Source organism: Cinclus cinclus, chromosome 20 (assembly GCF_963662255.1).
Source record: "Cinclus cinclus chromosome 20, bCinCin1.1, whole genome shotgun sequence".
Classification (NCBI taxonomy): domain Eukaryota; kingdom Metazoa; phylum Chordata; class Aves; order Passeriformes; family Cinclidae; genus Cinclus; species Cinclus cinclus.
Window position 1 is genome coordinate 3,877,005 of NC_085065.1, and position 18,022 is coordinate 3,895,026.

The window sequence follows — 18,022 nt, forward strand, 5'->3', positions numbered from 1 at the left end:
TTTACCAGCCTAAGTTCATCACCATTTTCTGAAGCATGCTTTTAGGGGCTTTATTGGCTTTTATTTTGCTGTTCATGGTAGGGGATTATTTTTTCCTTTTGATACAGACAAAACCTGCATGTTTGTGTGCAGCTCTGAGAGGGTGATTTTGAAGATTAGATGTGTTTATTAAGTGGGTTGTTTACAAGAAGTGACTGTTGGCCTTGTACTTGGAGCAGCATTGGCACGTTTATTTTTTCAGGCAGTTCCTCCCTTGTGAGCACTGACATGGCTTTGGTACCAGAGCAAATCCTTCTGGAAGAAGCAGGCATCCTCTGATCTTTGCTCAGTTTGCATTTTACAATGGCTTCACAGAGAGCTGGAGATGGGATTCTGCTCTGTGTGTGAGTTCTGCTGAAGAGAATGCAAGTGTGGCTTTAGCTGGTCAGAGCAGTGTGGCCCTGCAGGGCCACTTCACCCAAGGGCTTGTGCTCCATGTTTGCTCTCACTTGGAGGTAAAAGCAAAATGCTTAGAAATTCTGCATTGTGCCCTGGCTAGGCTTGGATTCCAATGGCTGGAAATGAAAGGGATTTTTATTTTTCTGTCACAGCAATTAAACTAGTTTGATTGTCCAAAGTTTTCAGAAAATTCGGGGTTAGATCTCTTATTGTACAGCCCTGCCTGGCTTTTCCTGTGCTCTGGGAATGAAAGATCTGTCTTTAACTCTCCCACTAAATTTAGCATCTGGTCTCTTATGTATTTTTTTAACCCCTCTACAAAGCAGGTTCTTTTCTCCAACTCCTTCAATTCCAGTTTCAGTGGGACTCCATTTCTGTAACTTCCCATCCTAAACATTCACAATTAAAACTTCACTCTGCTGTTCTGGGCCAACCACACAAACATGAGCAACTGCTTTATCCCCCACCTGTAGCGTTGTCAGCATTAATTTTGGGGGGGTTATTTGGTGACAGTCCTCAGGATTAGTATTTAAAGATTCCAGGAAGACCCCAGTGCTCAGGAATGCTGAAGTTGCCTTGTTTACTTAATGACATCACTGAGGTTGCTCATGGAGCAAATGCACCCAGTTCCTGTCCTGGTAACTTGACTGGGGCTCAAAAGGAAACACCTTTAACTCTGCAGAGTACTTCATCTGCTTGATGAAGGGCTTGTTTTAACAGACAACTTAATCAGTGCTCACCCAAACCTCTTCTTCTGTCCAACTCACTCCCTTGGTCCATTTTCTGCCAATGTCTGAGTTAGCAAACTCAAGAGCAGAGCTGGGCTCAGAAGCCTTTGTGTGCTCCAGTGCAGCACAGCAGAGCTGAGGAGTTGTCTGAGAACCCCCCACACTAATATGAACACTAACTTTTCACCATATCCTGAACTTTTTTAGTGGAAACATTCCTGAGCCTTGGCTTGTTTGTTTAGTTCTGCAAATGGGACTTTCTCTGTGGCCTAAAGAATCAGTAACCCAAGCCTGTTACAACCTGAAATGAGCTTGATCTCATTTTCTTGTTCTTCCCTCGCAGGACTTGACAGGTGGAGCCTTTGAAACAAACCTGGACACGCTGAACCTGAAGGAAGGGATGGATTATTATCACTTCAACTAAACCAAGGTGAGGCAGTGCTACTGAAGTGTGCTGCTCTCTGTGTACCTGGGTGCAGGAAGAAGAAATTCTTCAGGAGTTTAGAACTTCTCAGTCATTTGTGCTTTGTGAATTTAATCTTTGAGCTGAGTAATCCCTTTGTCAGGCAGGTCATGGTTACACCAGGGTAATGCTGTGTGCTCAGTTCTACTGTTGCACATCAGTCACTCTGGTAAATTGTGTTTCTGATTTAAACACCCACCAAGCACAGCTCTGGGTCACCAGAGCCCTGTTACCACAGGGAAGCCTCAGGCAAAGCCTGAAGCACTGCAAGTGCAGAGTTTTCTGTCACACACTGCTTGGAGCCCTCAGCCCTTCCCTGCTCCCAGAGAGCTGCTGGTGTTTCCCAGGGCTCTGCAGAGGGCCAGGGCTGGTTCAAAGGGAGCATCCTCAGCTTTGGGGCTGTGTGAGAAGCACGGCTGTGTCTGTGGCAGCACCTGGCAGCCAGGTGAGCTCAGGTGCAGCTCCTCACCCTTTCCACTGCACCTTGCCCTGCTGGAATACTCAGGCTGTGCCAGCACAGCTTGTGCTGTTCTTGCAGCAGGGTGTAACTTTACAACCCAAAATCTCTCAAGAATGTGCTATAAAGTTCCCTTTGAGTGGCAGTGGAGCAGCACAGGGGCTGTGGGTGAAGGAGCATTTCCTCCTGGGGTGTGTGCAGCTCGTGGCCAATATCAGCTCTGCTCTGTGAGAGTTCAGAACCACTTGATCAACAGTGAAGAACCACTAATTCCACTAATTCCAGCTGCCAGTCCAGCTTGCAAAAATCCTTAAGACGTATCGAATAATCTCATTTATAGTTACTTTCTTCAAAACCAAACAGAATCTGAGCCAGCCAGGTTGGAGCACTGGAAGTGAACACCTGCAGTTTGCAGCATTAACTTCACAGAGAAACTGGCTTGGTTTTAGCTTCTCTGCCTGAATTTTTCCCTCCTTTCAAATTTGTAGAGATGTGTCTATATAAACACACAGCCACTGTTCAAGTGTTGGGATGGTGGGATTTAATTACAGCCATAAAGTAACAGTGTAATTACAGTATGAATGAGCCTCCCCATCACACTGATCTCACTAAAGACAATTTTGAAGCTATTTCATTTTGTAGGGGGTGAGAAATGAGCTGGATTCCTGGTAGCTGCTTGAAGAATTGACTCACCTTCTTCAAAACCGAGTTTACCACAAAAACAGTTTGTCTGAATTACTTACATAAAGAGCTGTTATGAGAGGCAGTGACATCAGCTGAAGTGAAACCTGGGGGTTTTTGTTTGACTATGACATAGGAATGACAGACTTTTCCACAGGGACCCTTGGTGCTTGGGATGATTTCAGTATCACTGAGTGTTGCCATTCTCACCTCTGAAAAATAAATCTTGAAGAGACCAGTGCAGAAGGTCAGGTTTAATTCTTGGTGTGTGTACACTCTGTTCAGCCAGGGAAGTACAAACCAGTGACACCAAACCAGACAGGTCAGTGTGACAAAGCATGACAAGAACCTGCCAGACAGCAACATTAAAAACTGACAATAAGGAATTTTGGTTGTCTTCCTGTGGCACATCAGTGCTTTCAGACAGGCTCTGCAGACTCTCCTGTCCAGCAGTGCAGTCCTCAGCTCTGCTGAGAAGCAGCATGGGGGGATGCCATGGCTCAGCCTCCTCCATCCTGGCAGCACAGGACTCAGGAGCTGCAGGACAGCCCAGCAGCCAGGGCCTGCTCTTCCTCATGCTGAACTCTGCCAGACAGAAAGGAAAAGGACAGGTCACATGGAGCAGGCATTGCTGTCCTGGCACTGTCCCAGCCCTGTGATTAACTAAATTAAAGAAAATACAAACCTGTCGTATTTAGTCCTTTTAACACCATGGTTTGAACTACCCTCCAACAAGTTTTACTTGTACAAAATTTAAAGGAGTGGAAAATGTTGATTTCAGCTGAAGCCAACTTAATTCACCTTTTTATCCTGCCATGCTTGGCCTCTTCTCTGGCTTCTCCCACTTGTACCAAGCAGAGTGCTGGGCACTGCTGGGAGCAGCACTGGGGACACAGGGACAGCTGGGAGAGCCCCTCCCCAGCAGTGGCACCATGAGCTGCAGGCTCAGCTCTGTGCTCAAAGCTACACTCACTGTTTGCTTATGTTCAGGGGAGCAAGAGGTCAAGTTCCAAACGGAGCACAAAACATCCAGATCCCCCCTGTACCAGCTCCATCAGAGATACCTGGATGTGTATTTGGATATTTCTTATTATTTTGTTTATCCTAGAGACAGTGTTCTCCTAAAGTATCAGCCTTCAATAATTAAATATTAAGATAAGGAGTTTTTTGAGACCAGAGAGTTGACCTTGTAAGAGCTCTTATTTTGAGCATAACTTTTCTACTACTTGATTAGAAAACCTTTAAAAGCAACATTCAGGTCAGTTTTTGTTCTAAAAACAACTCCTTGCCTGGGCAGGAGGTTCAGACTCTTGTTTTCCAGAATTATAGAAATGTTAACTGAGGTTTCTTAAAATTGTACAAAAAGCAGATGGTAAAAACCAGAAAATGAGTGAAGAAACTGCTATAAGGCAGCAGGAGGTCTTCGAAGGGTATTCATAGTGTCTTAAGTATGAGTCTTTAAAGAAAGATAAATATTTATATATACACAGTAACACATATTCTTTAAAACACTAAAAACCTCTTCTAGAACCCCTACCAAAGCAGAAAGTTCTGTACTTCAGAAATACTGAGCTGGGTGGGCATGTCCAAACTATCTACAAATATACATTATATACATTATATATATACATATATGTATACACACATCTATATACACATGGTTTTGTATGCTATTCATCCACAGAGGCAGTGCTGCAGTCCTGTGGTTTGCACACCACCTCATGTCATCATCCTGCTGTTGAAATTGAGAAGTTCCTGTCTTTTCCCTTTCCCCAGGAAGGGCAGAGGAGCAGTGGCTGCACATCTGTGTCTGGAATGTGGCGCTGCCAGCCTGGAATGCTCTCTGGAATGAGGCTGGAAGGGCCCCAGGCACCAGCTCCAGCCATCCCACGTGTTGTGCAGCTGGCTGGGAACATCCTCAGGGACACCTCCAAGAACAAAGCACCCCGTGGAGCATATTCCCACCTCACCTTGGGCACCAGCTGGGGTCTGGGCACTTTCATCAGGTCACAGAGGCAGTTTCGTCTCTCCCTCACCACGGGCAGCTCTGCTTCCCTGGGACAGCAAAAGTTGTTTCCAGTTAATTCAGACACATCCATACAAGTCCCTAAGTGATCCATGCCACCCCTGCATCACAATGGGTGTGTCCTTTCATGCACATTTCAATTTGCAGCAGTTTTTGTTGTGTCACATGTGAAGACTAATGGACTATTTTTGTGCCACTACACACCAGATCTGCCACAGGTAACCAGTGGCCAATAAAATGTCCAAGACTAATTGACAGAGTTTTGTATTTAAAAACCCCACTTATTTGATTAAAAGTTCATTGAATTTATTCTTCAAAGTTACTGGATTTGGAGAAGACTCTCCCATTCCCTCCATAGAGAAAAGCAAAAAAAGGGGAGTCAGAAGTAACTTCAACCTTTTTGTTTTTCACACCTTGGACAATTTGTCTTATTTACTACTGGAAACTTTCCTGTGGCTAAACAAAATGTATTATTTATAAAGTAATTTGCTTAAACTCTGCATGACACAATTGTATGATAAAGTCTTTGGAGTCCCAACAAGAAAATATGTGTATTGCAGTAATTACCCTATTCCTTCTCATTTGGCTTCCTGCTGCTAATACTTTGGGTAATTCAGAATTTAGACTGATTATTTTTGCACTGGGAGAGCTTGAGGAAAACAAGCAGCTCACTGTGACACTCAGCAACAACTTCAAATCTCTTTTTCTGTAAACAGCTCAAATCTACCAAGATAAAACAATTAAGTTTTAAGTAAACAAGCTCTTTGGCTTTCATCTCAGAGCAATGGCCACAGTGCAGCAGGGTACTCAGGGCTTGCTCCAAGCCAGAATAAGCCAGGCACACCCTAAAAATGACAGGGTGAAAACAGAATATTCATTTTTCTGGAGCGTTTTTCTGGGGAAGTGTTTTGCTTTGATTTAGGAACCCAGTTGTTTATGAGCAGAGCTGAACTGCCACTGCTTTTCCTGTACCACTGTGAGTGCTTGCCCTGGAACCACCCCTTGGTGACAGCACTCAGCTCATCCTGCTGCAGTGACAGTTAAAAAATTCCTTATGCAATTCCTGAGCAAGGCTGCTCTTAAATGCAGATTTCCTAATGGAGCTCTGAGTCACACCCAACACAATCCTAAACTTCCACGTGCAGTTAAACAAGGAATTGTAACCACAGGCAGAACTGCTGGCAATCACTCCTTCAAACCTGAGACTCTTGTTCTGATTTTGCACTGGAAAATTCAGAAAGAGAGCAGCAGCCACCCCTCCTAATGATAAACTCAGCATTCTTTTCACAAAAAAGTTCTTTAAGCTCAAGCACAGAAATGAACTGGAAACAACACAAAAGTCAAACAGTGTAACAAGCAGTCTGCAACTCTGTCACCTACCCTTAAGGGGTATTTGTTCTTTGAGCTTGTCTCGGATGAATTTACTTCCATGAAATGTCAATGAAGACAAAAAGCCATTTAATGTAATGACAAAATAAATTATATATTTTTCTATATTTGTCTGTTCTCTGTGACTGCTGTTTGGGGCAGCAGCCCCATGGCCCTGGTCTGTGACAAGGAAAAATGTTTAAGAAGGCAGCAAAACTAATAAACTAATTATTTATTGAAATTCTGCATTTTCTTGAATCTCCCAGGCATGCAGCCTTTTATCAAGCCTGCCCATGTGATGATAATGCCCAATGCTAGAATTTGCAAAAAGGGGAAAATCCAGTGTTAAAATGCTGGTTCCCTGTTCCTGTCACTGCAGAGGTGCTCATGGAATGATTCCTTTGCTCTGAAAGACACTGGATCATGCTCATGCAGAACAGGACCCTCTTCCCCTGCCCCTGGAAGAAGGTAACAGCACAGGTAAGAGTAGGTAAAAAAACGAATTACATTCTGTGACATGGTTGTTTAATTCATGCCATCCTATGCCTGGGAAACATCGAAACTGCTCCAATTCCAAATCTTTGCCTGAATACAACACTTGTAGCATGTTGAGTAATTACATTTCATGGGAGATTTGAGCTGTTCTGCTAATTCTGTTGTTTTCCAGCTTGCAGAGATCCTTCCTTTCCCCAAATCCTGCCAGTGTTCATAAATGCCAAGAAACTGTCTGTACAGTTAAAGTTTGACTGTTTGCACAGCCCAGTCTCTGGTTCATGGAAAACTTCCAAGATTTCCTCCCTTCTTATGCTGTTCGAAAAATATGGGTATTTTACTTAATCTAATGGTGATTTTATACATCCCCCTCCTGCCAGTGGGCCAGTATCCTGGAGAGTTCTTTAGAACAGAGGAATTCCTTGCAGCAGTGCTTTCATGGCTGGAAGCAATAAAGAGCTGAACCTAGGCTATCACTTCTTACAGCTTCCTCCCTCCAGCTTTCAAAGGCACTGAATGTTGTTAACTCCAGGGCACAGGGGTTATTCTGGGGCAGCCCTGCACACACCAGTTGGTGTCACTGAGGATGGCCATGGCCTGCTCCACGATGGCCGGGTCCACCACGTCGCTGTAGGTGAGCAGCATCTCGTACACCTGGCTGGCCGTGGTCTTCCTGATCTGCAGGGAGAGAGAGAGGGGCACAGTCAGCAGAGCCAGAGCCACAGAGCCAGAGCCAGAGCCAGAGCCACAGAGCCAGAGCCAGAGCTACAGAGCCAGAGCTACAGCTACAGAGCCACAGAGCCACAGAGCCAGAGCTACAGAGCCAGAGCCACAGAGCCACAGAGCCAGAGCCACAGAGCCACAGAGCCAGAGCTACAGAGCCAGAGCTACAGCTACAGAGCCACAGCCACAGAGCCAGAGCTACAGAGCCAGAGCCAGAGCTACAGAGCCAGAGCCACAGAGCCAGAGCCACAGAGCCAGAGCCAGAGCCAGAGCCAGAGCCACAGAGCCAGAGCCAGAGCCAGAGCTACAGAGCCAGAGCTACAGCTACAGAGCCACAGCCACAGAGCCAGAGCTACAGAGCCAGAGCCAGAGCTACAGAGCCAGAGCCACAGAGCCAGAGCCACAGAGCCACAGAGCCAGAGCCACAGAGCCAGAGCTACAGAGCCAGAGCCACAGCCAGAGCTACAGAGCCAGAGCCACAGAGCCAGAGCTACAGAGCCAGAGCTACAGAGCCAGAGCCACAGCCAGAGCTACAGAGCCAGAGCTACAGAGCCAGAGCTACAGCTACAGAGCCACAGCCACAGAGCCAGAGCCACAGAGCCAGAGCTAGAGCTACAGAGCCAGAGCCACAGAGCCAGAGCCAGAGCCACAGCCAGAGCTACAGAGCCAGAGCTACAGAGCCAGAGCCACAGAGCCAGAGCCAGAGCTACAGAGCCAGAGCTACAGAGCCAGAGCCACAGCCACAGAGCCAGAGCCACAGAGCCAGAGCCACAGAGCCAGAGCCAGAGCCACAGAGCCAGAGCCACAGCCAGAACCACAGCTACAGAGCCAGAGCCACAGAGCCAGAGCCACAGAGCCAGAGCCAGAGCTACAGAGCCAGAGCCACAGAGCCAGAGCTACAGAGCCAGAGCCAGAGCCACAGAGCCAGAGCTACAGCTACAGAGCCACAGCCACAGAGCCAGAGCTACAGAGCCAGAGCCACAGCCAGAGCTACAGAGCCAGAGCCACAGAGCCAGAGCCAGAGCTACAGAGCCAGAGCTACAGAGCCAGAGCCACAGAGCCAGAGCCAGAGCCACAGAGCCAGAGCTACAGAGCCAGAGCCACAGCCAGAGCTACAGAGCCAGAGCTACAGAGCCAGAGCCACAGAGCCAGAGCCAGAGCCAGAGCCACAGAGCCAGAGCTACAGAGCCAGAGCTACAGAGCCAGAGCCACAGAGCCAGAGCCAGAGCCAGAGCCACAGAGCCAGAGCTACAGAGCCAGAGCTACAGCTACAGAGCCACAGCCACAGAGCCAGAGCTACAGAGCCAGAGCCACAGAGCCACAGCCAGAGCTACAGAGCCAGAGCTACAGAGCCAGAGCCACAGCCAGAGCCACAGAGCCAGAGCCACAGAGCCAGAGCTAGAGCTACAGAGCCAGAGCCACAGAGCCAGAGCCACAGCCAGAGCTACAGAGCCAGAGCTACAGAGCCAGAGCCACAGAGCCACAGAGCCAGAGCCAGAGCCAGAGCTACAGAGCCAGAGCTACAGAGCCAGAGCCACAGAGCCACAGAGCCAGAGCCACAGCCAGAGCTACAGAGCCAGAGCCAGAGCTACAGAGCCAGAGCCACAGCCACAGAGCCAGAGCCACAGAGCCAGAGCCAGAGCCACAGAGCCAGAGCCACAGCCAGAACCACAGCTACAGAGCCAGAGCCACAGAGCCAGAGCCAGAGCTACAGAGCCAGAGCCAGAGCCACAGAGCCAGGGCCACACTGGCTGCTGAACTGCATAGGACCCTCAGGGATCACCCGGCCCAGCTTCTGGCCCTGCACAGGACCATCCCCAGCAGTCACATCCTGTGCATCCCCAGCAGCCTTAGCCTGTGCTCATTCCCTGGGGAGCCTGGGCAGTGCCCACCATCCTCTGGGGGAAGAACCTTTTCCTGAAATTCAAACCAAACCTCTCCTGGCACACCTTCAGGCCATTCCCCAAACCCTATCTCTGGTCACCACAGAGCAGAGATCAGTGTCTGCCCATCCTTTGCTCCTCCTCTTCCTCTTATGAGGAAGTTGTAGCTCCAGTGAGGTCTGCCCTCAGTCTCCTCCAGCTGAACACCTCAAGTGCCCTCAGCTGCTCCTCACACAGCTTCCCCTCAAGGCCCTTCACCATCCTCATGGCCTCCTTTGGATGCTCTGATCCCTAGGGAAGAGCCCAGTGCTGTTCCTGGTGCTGCTCCCTCACACTGGCTGCTGTCATGGTCAGGAGGACACCAAGTCCACTCCTGCCTCTGACAGGGATTTCCTGCAGGAAGGGACCTCATGTCTGCACCTCAGGGAATTTCATCTCAGCATCTTGGGGAACTCCTGCTCCTACACTCAGTGCAGTATTTCCCATTTGGAAGGCCATACCTCTGTCCCTCACAGGGAAGGAATTCAAACATGTGAGCCTGGCCCCACTGGAAAGGGCCCAGCTTTGCCGAAGATATTACAGGGCTAGTTCTGGACCCAAATCAAACTGACCCATCAAAAATGGGTCACATTTGTGATGTAAAAATCCAATAAGCCACAGAATTGAAATTATCTCTCTCTATTTTTCACACTGTGACCCTTCTGCAAAGGATTCCTCGTGGAGCAAATACACACAACATGGAAATGGAATAGAAACCTTAAGTACCAAACTTTGCAGAATCAGAGCTCCCAGGTTTGTGCAGTAAAAAAAAAATCTAACACCAAGCTTTCCTAAGTCAAAATAGATTTTAAAGGACTAAAATAGTATCATCACACATTTGATCTCTTGTACATACTCAGATTTTTGTGTCCTGTTAGTTACAGGAAAAAGGTAAAAAGCTTTCTAAACCTTCCTGTACTGCACCAGCTTCTGTCACACCTTACAAAAAATGTTTCTTTTTCTTGAACCAGCCCTACTCCAGTGTTGCTACTCTCAGAAATGTCACAGAACTGAGTAACTGATCTGGTTGGAGCTTTCAGCACTAAATGGTGAACAGGTCTTCCCAGAAACAAATGGCTGAGGCACCTGCATTGCTCCCAATTTAACCAGTAAGGCCAGGAGGTGGAAGGGCACAGCCAGGTACATGGCAGGCAGCCAGCAGCCTGGGTCAGGGGGCACCACTGCAGAGAGCAGATCCTTGAGAAATAAAGCCTGTTCTATACACTCATACCTGCTAAAGAGAATGCTGCCTTAATATATTTTGTATTATTTTTCATTTGTAAAGTATTGTAAAGGATAGAGTTGATAATGTGCCAAGTCTTCAGTACTTACTATAGGAAAGGGATGACAAAGGAGGAGAAACAACTGGAAGAAAACTTTCTCTCTCATGTCTCCTTGAAACTGAATCAGACCACAAAATCTAGAAAATATCAGAAAAAAACAGATCTTGTGTTATAACTGTACAAGCACATTTTGAGGACTAGGATGAAGATGGACATTGGGAAAAAGGCAGGGAGGGGAAGCTTTCCCTACATAGAAAAAGCAAATTATTCCCTTTAAGTACCTTTAGGCCTACAAAAATTTTAAAACTTGAACATTCAGCTTTATCAAATCATATGTTTCACTTCAACCACCCAGAAGTGTGAGACTCACAAGCTTCACTCACACATATGTGTGTATTTTCCATTTCAATTCCATATGAACCACACCTAACTGCTACCTCTGGCAAGGTAAATATTCTTCACTTTCTAGGAGAAAAGACTGATTTCTTTAACTCACACTCCTATGCTGGAACGAAGCTTCCGGATGTCTTTGGACCTTTTGATCTCTTCTTTACAGAGGGTGAACAACTTCACTGGGAAGGGATGGCTGAAAATGGGAAAGGAGAAAAGATGAGCAGTAGGTTTCAGCAGAATTTCAAAGACATTTCATGATGGTCAGGATGCCAAACTACCATTCCAAGGCAAGGCAAGACACACTGCAGGGTGGGTTGTGCTTCCCCCCAGCTCAGGAGAGTTTGGCCACCACGTTCCTAGAGCTTTCATTTTTTAACAAGAGAGGGAAGAAATTATCAATTATTTACATTGCTATTATCTATGTGCTGAGGTATGAACTCCTTTTAGCCAAACAGGTTCTGTCCACAGAGGGTAACTGGCTTGCCATGGCTTGTGTTTAAAGAGTGTGGAGTGATCAGAAATACTATGTCAGGAGTTACATTATCCTGTAGTCAAATAGCAGTTACTTAGTCTGTGTACCATCATGGTCATTCCCTAAGGTCTCCAACCAAACTTTACACAAAAGAGGATGAATGTTGTTCTTAACTACTCCACCATTTCACAGCCCGAATTCCTTCAGTGATTCCAGACAACGTAATTAAACACAGGGCTCACAGTTCTATTACGTGTACAGGCCATGAAGCCATCTTTAAATATATTTAGCAAATTCTTTTCTTTTTCCACACAGTCTGGGAAACGTGATTCTCACAGCTCTTTCCCAGACACTCGTACAAACACAAGTACTGCTAGTTATTCCAAGGATCTATTAAAAAGAAGGAAAGGGGGACTAATGCTTTTATTTCAGTTCAAATTATTTAATCTTTTACTTGCCACACTCAAGTCTGAAGTGCCATAGATGCAAAAGAAACTATTTCATATTTGCCTAGTGAGCAAAATAACTTCTAGGCTGTGTATTTTGGAAACCTCACTGCATTGTGTATGAAAAGCAGAAAGCAAAAATAGTAACATTCATTTTCTTCTACCACAGTTCAAAGCTGTGGATAAAAACTACTGAAGAAAGCTGGGTATTGTCATCTGTAGAAGGGCAGAACATTTAAAATAAGATGTTTATAGGAGTGCCAGGATGTTTTGTTAAGGTAACGTGCCTTGTTCTGTAGAGTTTTCTAGTCAAGAGTTAGTGGTTTTTAATGACTTTTAAAAATTTGTAACAAAATCCTGGCACGTACTGGCAAAGAGTGACCTCTTTAAAAAAACTGAACAACAAACCACGGTAAACTGAGCTAAAGAATTCTACACACGGTGGGAACAACAGACATGAATGAGTCTGTGTGGGTCTACAGGCAGGGATTTGTCTGGGTGGGTGAGGGAAGAGCTCTCTGAATGCTGAGGTACGTTTTGTCTTACCTTGGTGGGATTCCTCCTCCTCCCACCCCTATTACACCAAGACCCTGTGTAGAAAGCTAATTACAACCCCTGCAGTGCATGCCTGGCTCTCAGCACAGGCCAGGCCAGACAGTGAATTAGGTGAGATTTAAACTGGTTGAACAACAGGGACATCGCTGAGAAGGGGAGCAACAAAGAGACCAACTGGAACAAGAGCATCTGGAATAAATCTAAATCATGGACCTCATGAGCAGCACTTTGTGTTTAAAACAGATGCACTTTCCTTTCTGTTGGTTGCCAATTCTATATTTGCAATAACCAAAGCTAACCTATGTGTGATCTCAAATGACTCAAATAGCTTGGCCTCTGTAAAGGAAATTGAGAAAATTCCTTCTCCTGTGTGGGCACTGTGCCAGCAGGAACAGCATCAGCACTGGGGAAAAGGGATCAGTCTGAAGTTCTCTTTGCATTCTGTGAACTGGGCACTGCAGAGGTGCTGGTGTTCCTCCCCAGGTGAGCTGGGTCTCAGCAGAGGCAGGGTGGAACTGCCACCAGCCCCCTCCAGCTTTCTGCTGCATGGCTGGTTATGCAAGAGCAGTAAAAAAACACAATCCAACAGTTGCTAAAAAACAATCCACGGGCGCATGGACACATAGAAATGACCAGCTGGAGATCAATGGGGACACAGACTTTCTTAATGCACTGCAAGATCACCAGAAAAAAAAAACAGAGAGAATACATGGGTGCTTCTGCTGAATGTGTAAACTACATACACGTCAGAGAGAGAAATGCCACTTACTACCCCAGAGAGCACTAGATCCTGAATTGTCATTCCAAGGCTGTTCTGTTTACATGGCACTGAGTATTAGACCCATCTTAGCACACTTGTAAGGACAACCCACAGGGCTCTGGACAGCCCCAGCAGTGCTGGGGATCCTTCACCCGCTGGAGCAGCAGGAACCTGCCGCCACAGGAGCTGTGACCAGTGACACTCCAATGCCAGCTCCGTCAGTGGCCTCGGTTCACTCTCCTTTGTCCTGCCTGTCCTTAAGGGTCCCACCACCAGCAGGGAGCTGCCAGGTACCTCTGTGCTTGAGGAGCAGCCACTGGAGAGCTCACAGCAGCCCAGTCTGTGCTGCTGCGTTTCTGAGAGCTGCACTCTGAGCTGTGCCCACTGCCTCCAGCAGTCCCCACCCCACAAGCACTCCCTGCATTGCTGCAAGAGCAGCTCCACCAACTCTGCTCTGGGATGGAATCAGGAGGGTTTGGGTTGTGTGACCACAGAGCTGAGGGCTCTGCTGCCCTGTCTGGGGGGAGCAGCAGGTCAGTGATGCTGCAGCAGCACCACCAAGATTCCAGCCCAGCACCCACCTACCCTGCTGCCAGGAGAAACCCATTTCCCTCCCTTCCCTTCCTAGTTTGGCACAACCTGGGAGACCGAGGAAACCCCTCAAGCTGAGAGACAGAAGGGCACTTTTAACCCACAGCAGCTCTCCAGTGCCACTCACTGTGCAGTGATACAAACCATCCCTGTCAGCACAGGGGAGGGGGAACCTCTCGTGCTGGACAAGCAGGTTTATGTCACTTAGGACAGGTAGGAAATAACAGCCTGGAATATGCCTAAGAGCTGTTCTTTTCCCTAAGCCAAGCACAACAGAGTAGCCAGCTCTGAAAGCCTTTTGATGGTCCTGGTGACACTGAAGCTGATTCATTTCCAACCCCACTCTTCCCATCCCTCCTGGCCAGTTCCATGAATGATAAATCCACCTCCCTTGAGCACGAGCATCCAATCCACAACAGTGGAGCAGGAACACCAAGGGCTCACTTTTGCACAGAGATCACACACCAACCACACAGAGCTTCTTGAACATTGAGATTCAGCTGCAGAACCACACCACAAATGTTGAGCTTTATATTCTGTATGAGCTGTAGGGTGTGAAAAGGCAGGAAAATGCCTGGTGGGTTCCACCTGTGCAAGGCAGGAGTGACACCCTGTGGCAAATGGCTTTAACTGGAGCACTCACAAGGGTCAAACTGATCCCGCTCCTAATCCTGGTTAAATTAAGCACTGTTGGATATTACCCATGCTGGACTGTGAATGTTTTATTAGAAAATAAATATGTGGGAGAATGCAGAGTTTCCATTTCAAACTCCAAAATGCACTTGGGAACATTTCTGGACAATGCAACAGTTGCCTGTTTGGTGGCTGTTTTAGGTATAATCCTGATGCCAGACACCCTACATGCCAATTCCTTTGCTAAAGCTCCATTCAGCACAACATGGTAATAAAATAATGAGATGAGGAAATGAAACAGGAGCTGAACATCCCAAGGAAAAATACAAGAATGTAACGCATGTATCTAAGTTTGTATTTCAGGCACACTCTACATAAAACCACCTGACACTGCAGGCAAATGTGGCCTTTCCATGGCACCAAGCAGTGCCTCCATCTTCCCACCACCCTGTGATGGTCTTATACATTTTTATGGAGGCTGCTCTGGAAGGGGAGTAAAGGGCTCCATTCCAGAGACCAGACCCAAGGTCAGGCTTTTCTGTTCAAAAAGGAGTAGGTGGCATCCAACAGGAGGGGCAGGCAGGCAGGCCTTGGAGCCAGGATCAGTGGATCCATCCCGAACTACACACAAAGGAATTACCAGAGTAACAAAATGCAAACACTGCATGAAATGGAATTTTGGGCTCACCCACCATGTGTTTGATCCACACACAGAGCAGGGCAGAGCCCTGGGTATTCACCTGGCTCCCTGTGAAGTGCCCACAGTAACTCATCCCTGTGCACCCACATTCCAAATCTGACACATGCAAGAACAAAACTCTCCACCTTTTAACTGTCTTCCTCCTCCCCATGGCTCTGCCCTTCCTGGGCTCTCTATGGTAACAAGTTCTGAACTCCAGGCCAGCATTTCAATCCTTTGACATGAGCATGATCCACTTGGCTGCTTCATTATTCATTTTCATTTTTGGTTTCATCATCAAATACATCTGGAACAGCTTCAAAATCCTTCCCCCCATAATAGCCCTGGATTTTATTTCAGGTCTTTTACACAAAGCATCACAATGGCACCACAGGGTTGAGTCTGAGTCACTCACACAACAAAGGCATTGCTGCTACCACTTGGTTTCTGATCAGAGCCCTGGGAGACAAGACTTTGACTGGAATTTCCACCCATAATCTCTTACCCTGCCCAGCAGGGATGACTGGAACCTGTGTGGAAGCTCCAGATCACTGGTATGATTACCAAACTGAACAAGTAATATTCACTCCATCTGACTTTGACTCTCTTTAAATTCCCATTCAAACAGGGACTGCCAAATGCAATTTAAGAAATATTATCTAAAACCACACTCCAAGACAAGAGTGGGCTCAATCAAAACTTTCAGAATGATGAAAGCTTTTCAATCTATCTGCTGTGAGTAATTCTTGAATCAACAAGTTCCCAATCCAGTATCTGTGCTTGCAGAATCTACATTGCACAATTCTGTAAAAACCTGCAGATGTGCCAAGATACTGCCTGGGAGAGCTTGTGGAATAGATTTTAATATTACTGAAATTAAAATAATTCTTTTCTGAAACATCTGCAGAACCCCATGATCTCACACTGGAGTATCTCACTCACGTTTCTCTGCTCCTAAGCTAAACACAAGACCAAGCTCAGGGAGGAAGAGCTGGGACATGCCTTTTTTATTATTCTTATTAGAATCTTAATTAACATCTTTGGAGATATTCACATTGACCAAAGCAGTGGGACTGAGGGAGCCATAGCTTGTAGGCACAGAGGTTTCTGCAGCACCACAGAGACACTGCCAGTGCTCAAGGCTCCCAGTACAGGAGGAATGTGCTCCAACCAGCAGGGATTTAGGAAGCTGGAAAACAAAAGAGCAGATCTGATACAGGTCCAAGAATGCCAGGTGAAACATGGAAATTGCATTTGATTAATGCCCTGGCTGTCAAACAATGAACAAGTAACAAAGTTCTACACAGACGTGAGAGTCGAGGATTTTATCAAGACCCTTTCAAGGCTGTTTGTCCCATTTGAGGAAAGTTAAAGCACTGCAATACAGACTCACACTTGGAGCCCTGTGCACCCTCCAGAGCAACACCCAGCAGCAGCCAGGCAGGACTGAAGAGCTCTGTTGCACAGTGGGAAATAAACCAAGGAGACTTCCAGCAACTTACTTCTCTTGCTCAGTGAACATATCAAAACAGCCATTTGCCAGCATCTGGTCCAGCATTGTCAGGAGAGGCACAGACACCCTGAGGAAAGAAAATGATTCAACAAGGTAAATACACTTCTTAGCATATAGATATATACTATTATTATTCAGAAGCAATGAAAGGAACTTCCTGTGTACCTACACATAGGTAAATTAGAACTCTGATTTACACAGAGGAGGGTTACTCAGTACCTTATGTGTGTTGGCTGAACAGGGACATTCCATCCCAGCCAAAAGGAAAAAAAAACTAATTAACAACACACCTGCTTTAGATTTGCACACAATTGACAGCATTAAGAAATATAAATCTGTTTTCTAGAATATAAACAATGTATTGCACAGACTGTATCACAAGTTACAGCATCAAATGAACCAACACATGTCAGTTGGAATAACCATGGCCATGTTTTCAACACTTGAGACAAGAAACAAAATTAAAATACGATACTGACAGAACAAGGAGGAATGGCTTCAAACTGAAAAGTGTAGGTTTAGATGGGATATTGGGAAGGAATTCTTTCCTGGAGGGGTGGGGAGGCCCTGGCACAGGTGCCCAGAGCAGCTGAGGCTGTCCCACGCCTGGAAGTGTCCATGGCCACACTGGATGGGGCTTGGAGCAACCTAGGATAGTGGAAGGTGTCCCTGTCCATGTCAGGGGGTGGAATGGGATGAGCTTTGAGTCCCCTCCAATCCAAACCATTCTATGATTCAACAACTTGAATACACAAAATATTTTGCCATCACTCCTCAGTTATGTATTTTACCACAGGTCCTGCTGTACCAAACAGCTCCACTACAGCAAATGCAAATGCCTTGGGCATTCACTAGGTGTGCCACACACCTGACTGGCAAAAGCTGCAAAAGGAAAAAAGCCAAGGAAAGCCATTACCGGTCATTCCGCAGGTTGTCCTCAAAGACCTGCAGCAGTGTCCCACAGAAACTCTCCAAAGCACTGGGGTCACTCTGGATTTTCTTCATGTAGTCAAACAGGCTCTGGGCAGAGTATCTGAGCTGCAACAGAAGGAACCTCTAGTGAAGGACAGGGAAAAGCCACACACAGACAGGGGCTAGAGGACTGCCCTGTCCCTCCAGCTGAGCACAGCTGCACTGGGAACACTCCTCCAGCAGCCAAGTGCACAAATCAGTTACAATACCCAACAGCACCATGCCTGTTTTACCTGCACTAACCCATTTTCAAGGAAATTTGGGGTTTTTTCCTTTTTAAGTTTGCCACTGCAGGACAAAATACCACATTAAAGGCTCATTGTTTTCTTTATCTCAAAATGAAACATCCTCAAACCACTATGATTATGCTGCTTCACTTCAGATAATAATTCTGTTATGACTCTGGAGGTGAAGGAGCACACCAGGA

At 46.6% G+C, this 18,022-nt stretch overlaps 2 protein-coding genes across 3 annotated transcripts in view; one reads left to right on the forward strand and one right to left on the reverse strand.

The window, feature by feature from the left end:
* Window positions 1-1,590, forward strand: part of B3GNTL1 (UDP-GlcNAc:betaGal beta-1,3-N-acetylglucosaminyltransferase like 1) — a 100,981-nt gene extending 99,391 nt beyond the window's left edge. For both annotated transcript variants that reach the window (XM_062506295.1, XM_062506296.1), the window contains one exon: window positions 1,510-1,590. In XM_062506295.1, coding sequence (XP_062362279.1) covers window positions 1,510-1,590 — 81 coding nt within the window. The remainder of the gene's footprint in view (window positions 1-1,509) is intronic.
* A 1,396-nt stretch (window positions 1,591-2,986) lies between these two features.
* The window catches only part of TBCD (tubulin folding cofactor D), a 117,138-nt gene continuing 102,102 nt past the window's right edge, over window positions 2,987-18,022 (reverse strand). Inside the window, exons 33-39 of the mRNA XM_062506578.1 lie at window positions 17,540-17,661; window positions 16,613-16,690; window positions 11,078-11,167; window positions 10,631-10,718; window positions 7,222-7,331; window positions 4,738-4,822; window positions 2,987-3,352 (exon numbers count right to left, since the gene is read on the reverse strand). Coding sequence (XP_062362562.1) covers window positions 3,341-3,352; window positions 4,738-4,822; window positions 7,222-7,331; window positions 10,631-10,718; window positions 11,078-11,167; window positions 16,613-16,690; window positions 17,540-17,661 — 585 coding nt within the window. The 3' untranslated portion in view covers window positions 2,987-3,340. The remainder of the gene's footprint in view (window positions 3,353-4,737; window positions 4,823-7,221; window positions 7,332-10,630; window positions 10,719-11,077; window positions 11,168-16,612; window positions 16,691-17,539; window positions 17,662-18,022) is intronic.